This window comes from Pholis gunnellus (assembly GCF_910591455.1).
Source record: "Pholis gunnellus genome assembly, chromosome: 1".
In the NCBI taxonomy this organism is placed as follows: Eukaryota; Metazoa; Chordata; class Actinopteri; order Perciformes; family Pholidae; genus Pholis; species Pholis gunnellus.
Genome location: NC_136528.1, coordinates 22,505,721 through 22,522,213, shown reverse-complemented (window position 1 = coordinate 22,522,213; position 16,493 = coordinate 22,505,721). Strand labels below are relative to the sequence as shown.

The window sequence follows — 16,493 nt, the reverse complement described above, 5'->3', positions numbered from 1 at the left end:
ATCATCAGCTGACGATTGCCACTGTGTCTTGTTTTCTCCTGATACATGTTTGTATTTCGCACTAACAGTCCGAGGAGGACATCTTCAAAATGACATGGTAGAAGCCTATTACTGAAGACATACAGTTTAGATATGTCCACTTTTTCCTCACAGCAGGTTACAGAAAACAGAGGTATAGGTTTGGGAGATACTGTCAAAACACAAGTTGTGTGTGTGAGTGTTATAAGAAGAGGACGGGGCCTGTGTTTAGAGAGGGGCATCCTGTGCCGAAGGAACAGGTCTGCAGATCACAGCGTCTCAGAGAATAAGAAATAATCCAGGCGTCCAATAATATTCGTTAAGTTGTTCACAACTTTTTTCTGTTTACATTGTTTCATGATAAATGGAAAAAACCTGACACTCCAGTTAGTTTGTGTTTCAGTGATGTTATATCTGTCTTTGTTAACAAAAGACCACTTTTCAATCGTTTAAGTGGATATTAATCATTAGTACTGTAATAGTTACAGGTTTCAGGCTAATACCACAACAAATACAATTATGGGTTATGTAAAAGTCCATCAGAGAAACCAATGTGACTGATTATCACATTTGGATGTAAAAGATTTCTGATTTGGACACGGCCACACGTCCCTGGTCCCCTGGGCAATAGTGGAAAGTAATTAAGTACATATATTTAATCAAATATTGTCCCTTTTATTTTTGAATTCATTCCTCTTCACTTTGCAGATTAAGATTTTTATGGGCAAATAATTTACCACCACTTTGACAACAATTGGCAACATTAAAGATTTACAGATTATATTACATATTACAGGTCTTTCAGGTTAATTTTCTGTAATAACAATAAAATGTTAGAATTTATTAGACAGCTTTGATCTCCGTACACAGCAAGAGGACTATTTTTTTAAGTGGAAGCAATAACATAAAAGGGATAGTATAAAGCGAGCTGGTCATTATTGCAAAATGAACCCCAACTTGAATCACCATATACAATGTAAAACTGCCAAGGGCCATTCTACTTAAACCCACATTTTACAGATACTACTTATCGAAGCAGCAGAGGCAGAGATATCCTGACTTTGGTCCCTAGTATGGGTCAAGCTCCAAACACTGTGTGATACTCCTCATGAGGTGAACAGAGATTTTTATGTGTAAAACTGGAGGTTTAAGTGTTTGACTTAGGAAGTCTTTTTCTATTGTGGTCTCGCTACTTTTACTTAAAGGCACCCTGTGGAGTTAGTGGCGCCGTGGAACAGACACATTTTATGAGTGGGTGACTGTTGTGTTTGTCGTGTACGCACGTATGCACACAGGTGGCACGGCCACACACTATTCCACTGATCTACAGGTGGCGGTAATTCAACAAGATATGCAATGCAAGGTGCAGCAACACATGCAGGGATAAAGAATACTTGTAGCCGTCAAACATCTATGTGCAAGCAATGCAGGTTTAAATGTTTTGTTCATGTTTTATGAGGAAGGTTGCATTTGCCATGTATTTTTTTTTTAGACCTCACGGATACACACTATGCTCTTTATTGAGATTGACTGTAAAAAATAGCTTTTGTTTGTTGACAAGAAAACTCTGCAGGGCACCTTAAAGTAAAGGATATAAAAGCCTCTTTCACTGCTGTCCACCGGGGAAAACCATAGAAAGCTGGATGAAATGTAGGTTCATAAACTTAACGGGCAAAGTTAGAGAAGACAGTTAGAGAAGATGATGGGAGGAAGAGAGGGGAAAAAAGTCATTAACCTTGATGTCTGGTGCTCAGCAGGGTGTTAACCCCGGGGAGCGGCCATTTCTTTGCGATGCCGCCTTCCAAACTCCAAAAGATGACTCATTGTGGACCCGAGCAACTAAGAGGGCAAATAACATTCACACATGGTCTGGCATAGCAGCACGACAGTCCTTGGCGAGACACGAACTTAGCTACAGTCAGTCAAAACTTTGATTCTGTTGGCAGTTTCTGTCTCGCAGGTGTCCTCTGTTCAAATACATCCTTCACTCTGTGTGTTGCCCAACCGGTACCTCTGTGCAGCCGTGCGAATGTAGGGAACACGTGCATGCACGTGCACGTGAATGTGATGCATGTATGAGTCTACAGTATATGCTTGCCTAAGAGTGAGTCTGTTCCCCTAAAGGTAAGCCTGTGGAGCCCGCGACTTTTCCTCTCACCCTGCTGCCAGGCGCTGCTCAGCTGTTTTCCTACATGGCTTCTTAACGGTCTGGGGAGCAATGTACCCTCCTGTCCCTCCTCAGCACACCAACACACCCCGGTGACCCAACCAGGGTTAAAGGTCAACGAAGAGCCTACAGCTAGCACCAGAGCGGTCACTCTGGAAAACTTTCCTTGTCTCCTCTGCTTCACTTTCACTGCGATGGAAGCTTGAATTTACAAAGTGGTGAGAAAATATTTGCCTGTGACGTTGTTTTTTTTCTCCATTTTTAGATATTTTCCTATTTAATGGGGTTTTAGCTCTTTATGTGATTAATTAGGTTGGGTAGGATTACCAAAATGTCATGTTGATCTTGGTCCATATTCTTTTATGGAGATCTCTCCAGTGAGATGAATAAGATGCATCAGTGCATGGTGGATAACATACACTGTGTTTGATACACTGGAGCTGATCCCAGCTGACATTGAGCGAAGGCAGGGTACACCTTGGACAGGTCGCCAGTGTCACAGTCACAGGGCTGACACATAGAGACTGACAACCATTCACGCTCACGTTCACACCAAATTTACGGTCCTCAATAAACCAAAGCTGACTTTGGGGTGTGGGAGGAAGCCGGAGAACCCATAACCCACACTGACACGGGGGAGAACATGTAAACTCCACACAGACCGTCTGTACCAAATATATTGGCAATCTATACAATTTCACAATACAAGTTGATCACCAAAGTCAGAGAGATTCATCATCTGAGCGCCATGAATGTTCGTAAAAAATTTGATGGAAACAGTTATTGAGATATTTCTGTATGGACCAAAGAGGTACACCGACCAACCTGACTGCCATCCTACAACCCCAAGCTAAAAATCAATATTACCCACAATGACCTAATTGACCCAGAGACATTAAAGGAATAGTTACCACTATATAATATAAGTATAAACAGTATGGGAAAACATCTTTGCAGGCAGCCGTAGATATTGCCCTGGTACCAACCTCATAAGATGCTCTCCTCATTTGTGCTTCTGACAATAATAATTTTCCACTTCATGAGTGCAGCCTCTTACTTAATGACGCTGTGTGAGAATGAAGACACTCCATATTTTCAGTTTAGCAATGAACACTCTCGGCTACCAATCCATGTTAGGGTTAGAGACACAAGTGAGTGAAAGAGACACTACATCAAAGATGAGGCTGAGAATAAAACCCCATCCTGCGGTGGCCTTAATCCTTCAACACCTGTGATTTGAAGCACACTCCTTTGATGTTGTTGGTTCAGCTGGAGAGAAAGAGAGTGATGGTGAGACAGAGAGAAAGAGAGCGATAATAGATTGCTCATTTAACACTGAACTAAAGGTAACGCAAGTTAAGGTGATGAATTGGTGGGGATAGCAAATCAGCTCTTCTACAACACTTATAAATATAACTCCAGTGAGGTTTACTGCTCCAGCTCACTGACAAAGAATGAGAATGCTGACTGGCTATCTGATGTCTAGAAGCAGTAAATAAAATATGAAATGCAAAGCCAGCAGCAATTCATGAAGACACAAGTTGTCATTGAGCTTGTCAAGAGAGCGCTGGACATTATTTGATACACATTTCTCAATGATCCTCCCTGTACTGGATCATCCCCCACAACACACACACACACACACACACACGTCTCCACAGTCCTCACATAGTTGGGAAATCATTCAATTAAATTGCGTTTGTGCTTTTGTTTCTATGTTTAATCATGCTGCTCATTATTTATGCTTTCTGGTGAACGCGTTTCATTAAAGATTAGACATTTGTAGATGATTCAGCTTCAATTCCCCTGTGAATGTAGCCATCACTTCACCAAAACCATCCAATTAAAACATATGTAGCACAGTTCCTCTTAATCTATCGCTCCCTCTGAAACACAGCCACTGGGGTGCAAGACAAACTAAAACCAGGCCAAACTGAGCCTACAGGAAGACATCAAACAGCATCTCTGTATCAGGATCACAGGGATTCTCATTGGTGGGAAAAATCTAAACGGACACAAGCAATGACATTATGGTTCTTATTGGTCATATTGTACAGAAATACTACAGCAACATACCAGACAAAAACAATTAGTCGATTGATCAATAGGTAGATTAAATGAAAATTTACCAGAAACTAATCTGCCATTTAATTGGTTTTATTGGTTTCAGCCTCTCAAATGTGGATATTTTTTAGTTTTCATTGACTGTGATACTAAATTAAATACATTTGGGTTATGGATTGTTGTGGGCCCTGAAATTACAATAATAGACAAACTATTGAATTAGCTCATCTAAATAAATAATCGCCAGATGAATAAACAAATATAAATTGTAAGTTGCAGCCCTGAAACACGCTGCCACTGATAGCAATATGACAACAACAACAACGGCAATACAATGATCTACCACACAATGGAACAATATCATAAGGGACAGAGGGGAGATGGATGAGCCCCAGCGCTGCCACCGCAGGACTTTTACATTGTCCAGCAGAAGGGAAGCTGAAAGGACAAAATCAGCACAACAGAAAACAAAAGGGAGGAAGAGCACAGATCGTGTCATTTTAACATAATTCAGATTATGTCAATTATTCCTGGACATCAGAGGACACACAAACAGGCCAGAGTAAAAAAAAAAGAGCGAGACACATGTACAATGTAACAGTTGGAGCATGAATGCACTTTAGTACATCCACAGTTCCAAAATAAACAATAAACCAGAGCTGCAGCTGAAACTATTGTTCTTTTTCTAAATCTCATGATTAAAAAAACAGAATTGCTTCGTGTAAAAATGTCAATAAAAAAGTGTTAAAAAAGTGTGTCATCTCAGTTTCCCAGAGCTTATAAGGTGACAACCAGCAATCCACAAACCAAAGGTATTTCATTTATCAGCTTTTATAAGACAAGGACGTCTTTGGTCAAATCATTTGTTGTTGATCAATTAATCAATTAGTTGTTTCAACGCTCCACTTAATTAGGGCTGCAACAAACAATTATTCTCATTATAAATTAATCTGATGACTAAAGAATATCACAATAAAAGTAGAAAATAATAAAATCATTTCCCAACGAGAAAGAGTCCAATATGACATATTGATAATGTACAACCCAACGATATGAAATGTACAATGATGTAAAACAAAGATCCTCATTATGGAGAAGCTATAAAAACGTTGTTTTGCTTAATAAATAATCTAAACCGCTTATAAGTATGTATATCAATCCTCTGATCAATTAATCAACTTGTTGTTTCAGCAATACATTTAATGTTAACAGTATTTCATTTATCCTTAGAAGAGATACATTCGGATGCTTTGATAATTGGAATGATTTCCACGGACAGTCAAATAAAATTTCCAGTAATATTATACTTTTTGTTTGTACAATGAAAACAAAAAGGTAACCAATACTCAGATTTTGTCACATTACTATACAGGTGTTTCGGGTGCTTCGGTCAATCAACAGCAGATAGATGATGAATTTTGTCTCCTGTTAAACCTCAGTGCATGTACCACCAGCCAGCCGCTCTCTCTGTCTCCTGTGCTTTGTTCTGAGCCGAGCATGTTGGGGGGTTGGGTATAAGAAACAGGGTGTGGCTTCGCTGTTGTCATGGCAACAGAGTGAACCCCCCCCCCCCACTCAACCAGTCACTGTATGGAGTGGAGGAACTCGAGTCTCCATCCAATGACAGTATAGTATGTGTGCAGGCAAGCTGACCAAAATATTACCAACATGCATGCAGTAACCTACATGGAGCGTCTGCCGCTGTGCATGCATTACACAGGCATTAGGTGTGCTCAGTGTTTTTTTAAAGCAATGTCTTCCTTAATAGGCTGCCACTGTTATAACACAGAAGGTTATGTGACATTATTGGGTTGTGTGTGCGTGTGTGTGTGTGTCCGTGTGGTAGCAATGAGCGCCTGACCTGCGGATAACCCCACCGAGGACGTTATAGATATTCTTAAAGCAGAGGCACCGATGTGTCTACATACTGTCAAAAACTGCTTAATATGTGAGTGAATTGACAGGACAGTACACAAGAGAGCTAAATGTAACTGTGAACAAGTGAGGTATGACAACACAACAGCTGAAATGAAGTGTTGTATCTGTAACAGACTGAATGTAGCTGCAACAAACATTTCTGGTTGCTGAACAAACAGCACCTGATTGGAATATTGCTTATTACGAACATTAAAAAAACCAATTCAATTATCCTCACTAGGTGTGGATGAATTCAAAGCTGGGCCACATCACCACCCTTGTGCAATTCCAACCAGCTGAGAGCTGCACCATTACTCAGTCACCGGCTCGATATCAGTTACATTTAAAATATATGGTTTATACATTTCCTGTAGGGACTCAAAGTTATTCAATGGCAGCTGCATTGATGAAATGGAAAAAAAGTCATAACAGCTTAATTAAATACAGGATTTTACTTGACATATACAGTGAGACCGGACTGTTACAAGCCATATGAAATGGACCATGACTTGGTGATCCAACTGTATTTGTTACAAAATATTACCACCTGGTGGTGAAACGTAGTACTGCGTCACACTGCTGCTGGGGGACAAAAGACAAATCCTCAATAAATAAATGGAGAACCATAACAGATATTTCCATTTTGCACGTGACAATAAATGGTTTATGAATGTTGTGAATAATTTATTATGGCCTTCATAGTCACCAGACCTCAACCCACTTGAACACCTGTGGGAGATTTTGTTGCACTCTACACAATCATCAAAACACTAAATGAGAGGTTGACTTTTGGATTATGGTGTTCAATGATATCTCCCCATGATAATCCCACACGTTTGTCTATATATTGTCCATTTAAGATGCCACGGTATTACTATTCTGTCACCCTCTCAATAACAAAACTGGTCACAGCTGAGATTAAATCCACATCTCTGAAATGTAAAAATCAATTTCTGTAAATGGCAAACAGAGCAGTTCCCACAATAGATCCCTGAGGGACACCCCATTGTAACAGGATACCCCATGTAACAGGACACCCCATGTAACAGGACACCCCATGTAACAGGACACCCCATTGTAACAGGACACCCCATTGTAACATCATCAAATCAACAAAAGGACAGAACACAATATGATCAGGAGGAGGAATAGCAGGTTATAGTGACTGAAGGCTAAGATTGACTTTCTGAGGCCTGAGAAAAGATGAGAAAGAAATATAGTAAATGTAACTTTTACAAAAAATACAGACAAACATCTCTCAGCCTCTAAAAGTATCATAATTATATGTACATATACACACAGTTCATGTAGAAACCTGTGTTTGTGTGAAATTTCAGCAGAAGGGCTGCTCACAATCCTCTGATGTTAGCTGTTAGCTGGATCCTTTCTTTGACCCTCTCCATCCACAGGGGCCATGTCTACGAAACCCGAATGAAACATATTAAAGAAACACTCAGTTTAGCAGGATACATATACCCACTTTGACTTTAAACAACGTCTAAAGGCATCGCCTCACCTTCCTAAACGTAGCTAACTTTAGCTAACGAACAGCTAGCTTAAACTACCCACACCGTGTGTTTCAATAACGTTAGCGAAACAAACGCAGGACATTCTTCTTCCGGTGGCTTTGGTTCTAAGTAGTTACTTTATCAGTTTGATGATATGAAAACATGACAAACTAAACATTAAACAGTACAAACACAGTCCAGATCCTACACGCCTAATGTTACCTAGTTCAGTCTCAGGCCTTGTTGTTTAGCTAGTTAGAAGTCCGTTTCTCCGAATTGTGACATTTCCGATAGTTATCGACAGCATTTGAACGCAGCAGAGCCGTTTGAGCGCCAAACGACAGCGCAGCACTTCTTATACTTCATACTCCATAGCAAAATATAAAGAGAGCAAGCTAGCTGGAGAGTTACCAGCTAATCGCTGTTTGAAACAGAGGACTGTTGCTATGTTCAGGAATAAGTCCGCCTGGTTTTCCAGCAGTGTGCCACAGGCACGTCACAACTTTTGGAGTAAGTAACGCTGACCCATCCTTACTATTATCACCGCTAAATAATGTAACTGTAAACATGCATTTAGCTAGTGAGTGACATTAGGTCATGAAATAAGCTACTATGACACCATTTCTTACGGAGATGCTGCCACACCATGTTAACATTGTAACAGAACAATATTTGGTAGTTTAATCTTGTTCTTTGGTCACAACACAACATGGTGTCTCGTAGTATTGGAGGGAGGGACTGTTGCTGGTCCGAGAACAGCAGATTACCTTTTCAGTGAGGATGCTGCATGTGCTGATACACTGAGGTGAGTGTGATGACCTGGAAAGCTGCACATTTATCAACATTTATCCTCCAGAAGATCACTTTGTGAGTCATTTTATCTATAATCCCCTACAAGCTTTCAGTTGTACATTTTCACATTTTTATTTTGTATCAAAGTCAAAAGTCAAAGTCAGCTTTATTGTCATTTCCTCAGTACTTTACATACAGAGAAGTTGAAAAATCGTTTCTCTCTAGTCCCACATAGTGAATACAAATAATAAATAATAAAGTGCAAACACAACATATATTAAGAAAGAAAATGTTAAGAAAATATATTTAAAAAGAAACCTATCCTTCTATATATAGCAGCATCAGACATGGGGGGTCTTAAAGAGAAGAGGGAGAGAGTTCAGCTTCCTGACAGCATGGTGGATGAAGCTGTTTGAGAGTCTGGGGGTGCGAGCGCGGAGGCTCCTGTATCTTCTCCCTCTTGAATGACGTCTTTATGCTATTGTGCCGTGTTTATGCACCAATCACCAGGACAAATTCATTGTATGTGCTGACACACTTGACAATAAACTGCTTCTGATTCTTCTGACTCCTTCTGTACTTTTTCATCTGTTTTTCAGGATATTTGAGAGCAAAGATTACCTTTGGAACAAGGTTGTGGTTTTTCACAGCTTGTTTCTGTCCGCCTGTGAGAAGCGGCAGAGTGTGAGGTCTGTGTGCATTGGTCATTACGTGCTGCCTCCGGCCTCAGTACAGGAGGGTGAGAACTAACACTTTTATTGATTTGTTGTAAACCATAATAAATTAGTGGGTCCCAACCTTCGGGGCCAATTAGGTCCCAAGATAAGTCTGATTAACAAAATAGGATATGTTTATATTTTTGCTGATTTTTCTTCAATCTTTCTTTTCTAATGTTGAATACTGGATCGTTTTTTAACTCTTCAAGTGTCTTAAAAACTATTCAAAGAGACTGGTCACCCTTGGTTTGACCCTCTCGCAAGTCACAGACACAATCAACTTGTTATAAAGGGTCATCGGCTCAGTCAAAACATATGTGATCCACTCTTAACGATTTATTCATTTCAAAGCGAACCAGTTCTACCAATTATAACCCATAAAATGTTCTGACTTTAGAGGTGAGACACGTGGTTGGGAGGTTGATTTGGGAGTGTGAAGATGAGCAGTCGGTGGCAAAGGTAAATACACCGGCGAATATAATATACACATCACGTAGCCTAAATCACTTCATCACTTAGTTGGACATTCTTTGTTTTTACAGGGTTTCCATAAGAGTTTTAATATCCAGACAGAAGATGAATCCTGTGAAGTCAGCAGAAGCGAGTATGTTGAGTTTCTACTGTAAATATTTAATATTGCTAAATCAATTGCAAACTGTCCACTAAATGAATTAAGTCCCTATTACTCTTGTGGCAGCTCTGAAGCACCTGACACAGATGTGTCAGAAAGTGAAGCCCCTCTACATGCTCATCATCCAGTTAGTAACACGCTCTCAGGTGAGACATGTAACATAATTCACTGAATGTTTGAGAAAATGATTGTCCTGTTTCTAATCAGAAAATATTAGACAACTCACCTGTAATGAAGGTGTTAGTTTATTGTTGAGTGTGTTAACATAACACCCTTTTATTCTGTACAGGGTATGTCTGCATTGACAAGTTGCAGAAATATTCAGGTGACCTATGTGATTTCCAACCCGTATGTTTCAGATGCTCCAACTGTAATGCCCACTGCTGCCTGCCGCACGCATAAGCAAAGCAGAGGAAACACACGTTAAAGAAGAGCAAGTAGTAGTTGTGCCGTTCACACAGTCAGTTGAGCTATTTTGTTTGTTTAGTTGTTTACATTGCCTTCTTGCACTTGTGTATGCAGTGTAGCTGTATACAATGACATAAAATAAATCAGCGTGAGATCTGTTAATTGATTCATCCCACTAACATTGTCTCTATTTTTGTTCATGTTGCCCATGGGTCCACATTTGCAATTACAATCATTTCTTACATCTGCAAAATTCATTTTGCTGTTCAGTTTGTGGTATGACAGCAGGGTTAAATCTGTGTTTTCAACTAACATTCTTTAACCTGTCTGTAGTCATAGCTTACTAAATAATACTTCTCTAAGTAAGAAAGTCTTACTGACCAGCATTGCTGTTTATTAATAGACTTCATAGGCCTATGTAGTTTTGTATCACCAGTTAGCAGCCTCAGAATGCTAGAAAACATCAAACTACTTATTTAGCGCACTACTAATGAGGTGTATTCAGGTCAAAGCTATTATTTATGAGTTTGTCGTCCATTAAATGCGCCATAAAATGGATAGTGTACAAACAAATACCATAATGGGAATGCTTTACAGTTATTTACTATTTGTTTATAGGAACACTTTCTCAATGTTTTTGTCTCAAAGATGTTTGAATTTAATTTGGAAACTTCAATAATAATACAAACAATTCGTACACAGTTTTCTCTGCAATGTAGATGTCATTAAAACAGGGAAACCTTGAGGATTACATAAATATACTGTTGCCATATTTTGAGAAATATCTTATTTTAATCTCATTACTAATCAATGCATTTATTTCATAGAAAAACATGGCAGTGGAGTCAGCCAATCGTGTCGAACAGAGACGACGCAGAGGGGTTTTATGCTAATTAAAACGCGGCATATCGATGATGAGGGCACAATGGCAACCTATAGTCAATATCAACGTCATGTACATCGACGTCAAAGTAGTATCGAGCCGGAGAAGGAGTTATAATAATGCAATGAGTGCAGTTAGTTCCTTTTGCTTGGGAGAGGTCACCCCTACAAAGTGGACTCTTCCACGGGGGCTTTGGCCAATCACGTGCTTTGTTTTGGTATCAGCCCCTCTGTGAGGAAGGTGAAGCCTGCATGCGGTGTTTTCGTACTTTGACACTAACCAAACAAGAAGAGAGATCCCTCCCTGGACTCGGTTAACCCGTCTGCTTCTTCTTCTTCACCACGTTGTGTCCGCTCAGTGTTGCATCTGTCATGGCGGAGGACAATCTGTCCGTGGTGCTGCACGCACAGGGAGACCTCCGGCTGGTAGGAGACTGATCTCAAACTTTCCCCATTTGCATTACCGCTAGTTACAGTCTGTGTGAATTTAACTGATTGCAAACTTTTCTTTTTGTATTGTGTTTATTTTCCTCAGGAAAAGCGCCCCATCCCGGAGCCAGGACCTAATGGTATGACATAGTCAATTATAGTTATTATAGTTGAGCTGCAATTTACAATTGTATAGTCCACCAACAAGCATTTCAAAATATGTGAATATGATGTACATGCTTTGCAACGTTATAATAAGTTTAATTAATTCAATTTATTGCAATCCAATTAACCTGGGTACTTTGTTTTAGCTTGCTATATTTTCTTATAAGAATATATTCTAAACTGAAGGGAAAAAACACATTTCCTTTTCCCTTTGGTCAGCAGTTACCCTAAAGATAAGACTGAATTGTGTTTCACTTCATTCATTCACATTTGAAATGCTAAACAAATCAAGTGGATGTAAGACATGGTTCAGAGGTCTGGGATCATGCTGGTCTGGAGTGTCTTTCTGTGTCAAGGTGACACAATGTGCATACCGTCCTATTAGTCAGTACTGGACTCTGTCTTGTGTGTCATGTTTTGCACGCAGAGGTTTTGCTCCAGATGCACTCTGTAGGAATCTGTGGATCCGATGTTCACTTCTGGCAGCACGGACGAATTGGGGACTTTGTGGTCACAAAACCGATGGTGTTGGGGCACGAGGCGTCAGGGCGGGTGGTGAAGGTTGGATCAACGGTCAAGCACCTTGAAGTTGGTAAGTGGGTGAGCACTGCAGAAATCTGCCATTTCAAAAGGTATTTATAATTCACAAAAATGTTTGCGTCCGTCAACTCTGGTTCTTTGTCAAACTGTAGCTGCAGCGCCACAAATGCATTAAAACATGCATTCATGGCACTGTGACGTCATACACTGTCTCACTTAGTCCTTACATTTAACATTTACATTTTACATTACATTCTTATGATATTGAAATCAAGTTCACTCTCAGCCACACAGAGTTATCTGGACAAAGTCAACTTTAGTCTTATTTTTTAGGTGACAGAGTGGCCATTGAGCCTGGCGCACCCCGCGAGATGGACGAGTTCTTAAAAAATGGACGATATAACTTGTCTCCTACAATCTTCTTCTGTGCCACTCCCCCCGACGATGGGAATCTCTGCCGATACTACAAACACAGTGCCAACTTCTGTTACAAGTAACAGCTTGCACCAGAGATTACCTCACAACTTTCTGATCTCTTGTCCACTGACTCTCTTGCCTAACTTTGCATGTATCCCCTTTCTTCTTCTTCTTCTTCTTCTTCTTCTTCTTCTTCTTCTTCTTCTTTTCTCTCTCTCTTGTGTCTTTTTATTCAACCGTCCAGGTTGCCTGATAATGTGACATTTGAGGAGGGAGCCCTAGTCGAACCGCTCTCTGTGGGGATCCACGCCTGTCGCAGAGCCGGTGTAAACCTCGGCAGCACCGTGCTCATCTGTGGTGCAGGTAAAAATGAGCCAAAACTATTAAACTAACACAATTAAACAAGTAAGACAATTGCATCAAAAACATACTGCAGGCTGTCTCTCAGGACTCGCTGCAAACTAATATAAAAAGGTCGTGGTTGTGTGTATGTAACATGAAGCCTAAAGAATCTAGTTCTACATTCATCAGTGGGTGTAGTCACAGAGGTGAGAATCATTCTGGCACAACAGAACTTGAGTGAGTGGAAAACTACTGAACCTTAACACTCCTTGGAAGACGTTTAATATTTAACTAATCCCTCATGCTGCAACAACAAGCTCATGCACATACGAGATCCCTGCGTTGAGCATAACCAGGTGAAATTGTTTCTTATTGCTCGAAACACATCACGACATTGACTCATTTTAATTGTATCTGAACAGAACAAATTCTAACTTTTCTTCTCTTCCCACAGGACCCATTGGTTTGGTCTGTTTGATTGTGGCCAAGGCGATGGGGGCCTCGCAGGTCGTCATCACCGGTAACACACACACACAGAGACACATACACACACACACACCTTCTAAACATCTATGTCAACCGAAGCGACACAACATGCATATTCTGGTGGCATCTTATCCCCAGGCTTTTCTTTTTGTCTCTAATCCACCTCTGCCGTGCTCAGATATGTTACCCGAGCGTCTGACAATGGCCAAAGAGTTGGGTGCAGACTTCCAGCTGCAGGTGAAGAGAGGAGACGAGCCTCAGCAGCTGGCCAAGAGCGTAGAGGACCAGCTGGGCGCTCAGCCTCACGTTACTATCGAATGCTCTGGTGTGGAGAGCAGCATTCAAACTGCCATCTATGTATGTGACTACTCAGTGGAGACCATTGAATGTTCTATTCAGAGTTATGAAGTAGCTCTGCACAAAGTATAGACAATATTACATTTACTCAGGTACTGTACTACTTTTTTAAATACTAATATTTTACACTGTTACAGATTAAATGAAATACTCAAAGTGGCATTTTGCGGTTTTCAGTTTTGATACAAGTATTTTGCCAGTAATACTTTCATACATTTTGAATGCAGGTCTTAAACTTCTAATGGGAGTATTTTTACATTCTGGTTTTGCTGCTTTTACTTAAGTAAAGAGTCTGAATACTTTCTAATTGTAGTACCATATCCTTGGTCCACTATGAAGCATAAAGACTTATCAGTATCTGAATACCTATAATATAATCCAAGTTATATTTGTTTTCCTGCCAGGCAACACGTTCAGGAGGTGCGGTGGCATTGGTGGGTGTTGGCCCTCAGATGGTCACTGTTCCTCTGATCCATGCTACCTTAAGAGAAGTGGACATCAGAGGAGTTTTCCGCTACTGCAACACGTAAGAAAAAATCCATCAGTTGTCCTTTTTTGTTCTGTAATCAGATGTTTAAAGCAAAGCTGGAAGCTGTTCCACTTGAGAGTAATATTTCATTTATTCCATAATAAATTAGATATCAAAATGAATTGATCTAATCATTTATGTCTCACGGTGAAGCTCAATTCAATCCGTAACTATTATTAGCCATCACAGAGATTGAACTTGAGTAAACGGATTGTCAATCTGTGTTGCAGCTGGCCGCTGGCCATAGCCATGTTGGCGTCAGGTAAAGTGAACGTGAAGCCCCTCGTGACCCACCGTTTTCCTCTGGAGCAGGCAGCCCAGGCCTTTGAGACCACGCGGCAGGGTCTCGGGATAAAGGTCATGTTGAAGTGTGACCAGAATGACCAGAAGCCCTGATCCGACCCGCCGCAGTGAAACAAACCTGACCTGCCTGAGAGCGACTCCGCATAAGAGATAATAGACATAAACACAAAGCGGACATTGACCCTTAGAAAGATAACGGAGCCGGTTCAAAGAGACTGATAACAGCCGTGTGTACTGACTGCAGGTCAGAGATGTAACGAGCATCAAATGGTACGAGTGATAATGTCATGATGCTCAACTTTTTATGTTAAACAAACTTTTTAATATGGCTACTGTAGTAAAATTAAATCCTTAAATAATACAATTTAGATATATGTGGCTTTTTATTTCATTTTTTCACAGACCCAGCACTACCTAACAGCAGACATTAGGGGGAACTAGAGGCTCAAAGTGGAAACGTATAGCAATGTCTTTGACCCAATTCTCTACTCTATACTATCAGTACACAATATATACTGTATATTAGTCATTGAAGTACACCTTTTGTGAGTATACAAGAAACGTAATTTACCATTATAAACTAACTAAAGTATCAATCAAATCGATCTTTAGAAAATGAGCAAGGTGGGCTTTAAAATGCCTCTGAGGTCTTCTAAGACCTGCACACTCAAAAATCAAGTGTTAACTGACATATCTGAGTATACTTAAGTTCTTTACTTTTCCAATGTGAACACTCAAAACCTGTTTAGGATGACGCATTATCAGTACTTACACAGTTTGTCCCAGTTCCACACTACGTTTTAGTGGCATACAAACTGTAAAATGCACTACTCGTCATGGTGTACCGTTTTTGCAGTTAGTATCTAAGAAATCAATGTACTTTGCCGTTTTGTGCAAACAGGAAATTGTGCAGTACATGCATCGACAGACATCAAACTACGACTTTGGAAACAAAATGAGAGAATAAATGCTTTTTTTAGTTTTTAAAGTCTTTCTGAAGTCATCTTACCTTCTGCAATGCATGTTTGCATCTGTGAATAACTCCTCCGATTCCAAATATATACAAAAAGCTAATTATAGTTAGTATGTAGTCTGATTGTGACATCTAGTAAATCCTTTAATGAAAATCAGACTGAATTCAGAATTTTACTGAAAGTCTAAAATTGTGAGACAATAAGTTTGGACTCATCAGTGCTTTTATTTTTTCTTACGTCAAACTTTTTTTAGTTACCTATTTTTTTCTTCTTCTTCTCTTCTGGTAGCAATGGGCTTCCATACAAAACAGGCTAATCATGAAAATACATTGTTCTAGTCCGTGGCCAGGAAACACTTTCATACAGCAAATTCAACCTTATTGAGAACCAGTTTGTTAGAATCAGTTTGATCCAGTCCAACAAAGCCAGCCGGGTTTAGCTCAGATTTTATTTTCTCGCCACAATGACATGAAACTACTTTACGAGGCATGCACACAGATAATGCTCATGTGGTCAAAATGTACTACAATGCATTGTAAAACCTTTCCCCAGCGGTTAGGCTCGTTTCTGTCACAGTGTGGGATTCACAGTTCTCTCTGAAGGATAAAAGCCAACATACAGGTGGGGGCATGTTTGCAGTGACTAAACCTGTGTTTTTCGTTTAGTTTTTTTAACATGAGCACAATACTAGACAAGTTCTCTTTATGTACAGACATTCTAATACTGCTTATGGCAATGGGACAGCTCACACAACACAGTTACATTCACAATCCACTCATAGTATGCACGAGTTTCAGTCAGGAACACTAAAGATGAACATACAGTAGAGTAGCACACAAAAGAAACTT

At 40.0% G+C, this 16,493-nt stretch overlaps 2 protein-coding genes across 2 annotated transcripts; both read left to right on the top strand.

Moving 5' to 3' along the window:
- Positions 1-8,120: 8,120 nt before the first annotated feature.
- On the top strand, positions 8,121-10,215 carry terb2 (telomere repeat binding bouquet formation protein 2; the record flags this gene model as incomplete). The annotated part of the gene is made up of 7 exons (XM_079160891.1): positions 8,121-8,184; positions 8,398-8,479; positions 9,066-9,205; positions 9,580-9,641; positions 9,725-9,786; positions 9,880-9,959; positions 10,103-10,215. 7 exons carry the CDS (start codon positions 8,121-8,123, stop codon positions 10,213-10,215), a joined length of 603 nt encoding a protein of 200 aa, XP_079017017.1.
- Positions 10,216-11,349: 1,134 nt separating this feature from the next.
- Positions 11,350-15,116, top strand: sord (sorbitol dehydrogenase). The gene is made up of 9 exons (XM_079159768.1): positions 11,350-11,529; positions 11,639-11,672; positions 12,125-12,289; positions 12,571-12,730; positions 12,899-13,017; positions 13,451-13,516; positions 13,661-13,839; positions 14,244-14,365; positions 14,599-15,116. The coding sequence occupies exons 1-9, from the start codon at positions 11,476-11,478 to the stop codon at positions 14,762-14,764; spliced, it is 1,065 nt and encodes a 354-aa protein (XP_079015894.1). The 5' UTR covers positions 11,350-11,475; the 3' UTR covers positions 14,765-15,116.
- The last annotated feature ends 1,377 nt before the right edge of the window (positions 15,117-16,493 follow it).

Excerpts from the sequence above, each read along its gene's own strand:
- sord (XM_079159768.1), top strand. The coding sequence starts at position 11,476 with ATGGCGGAGGACAATCTGTCCGTGGTGCTGCACGCACAGGGAGACCTC. Across the intron at positions 11,530-11,638 it reads CACAGGGAGACCTCCGGCTG|GAAAAGCGCCCCATCCCGGA; the intron begins GTAGGAGACTGA and ends TATTTTCCTCAG. Across the intron at positions 12,731-12,898 it reads AGTGCCAACTTCTGTTACAA|GTTGCCTGATAATGTGACAT; the intron begins GTAACAGCTTGC and ends TCAACCGTCCAG.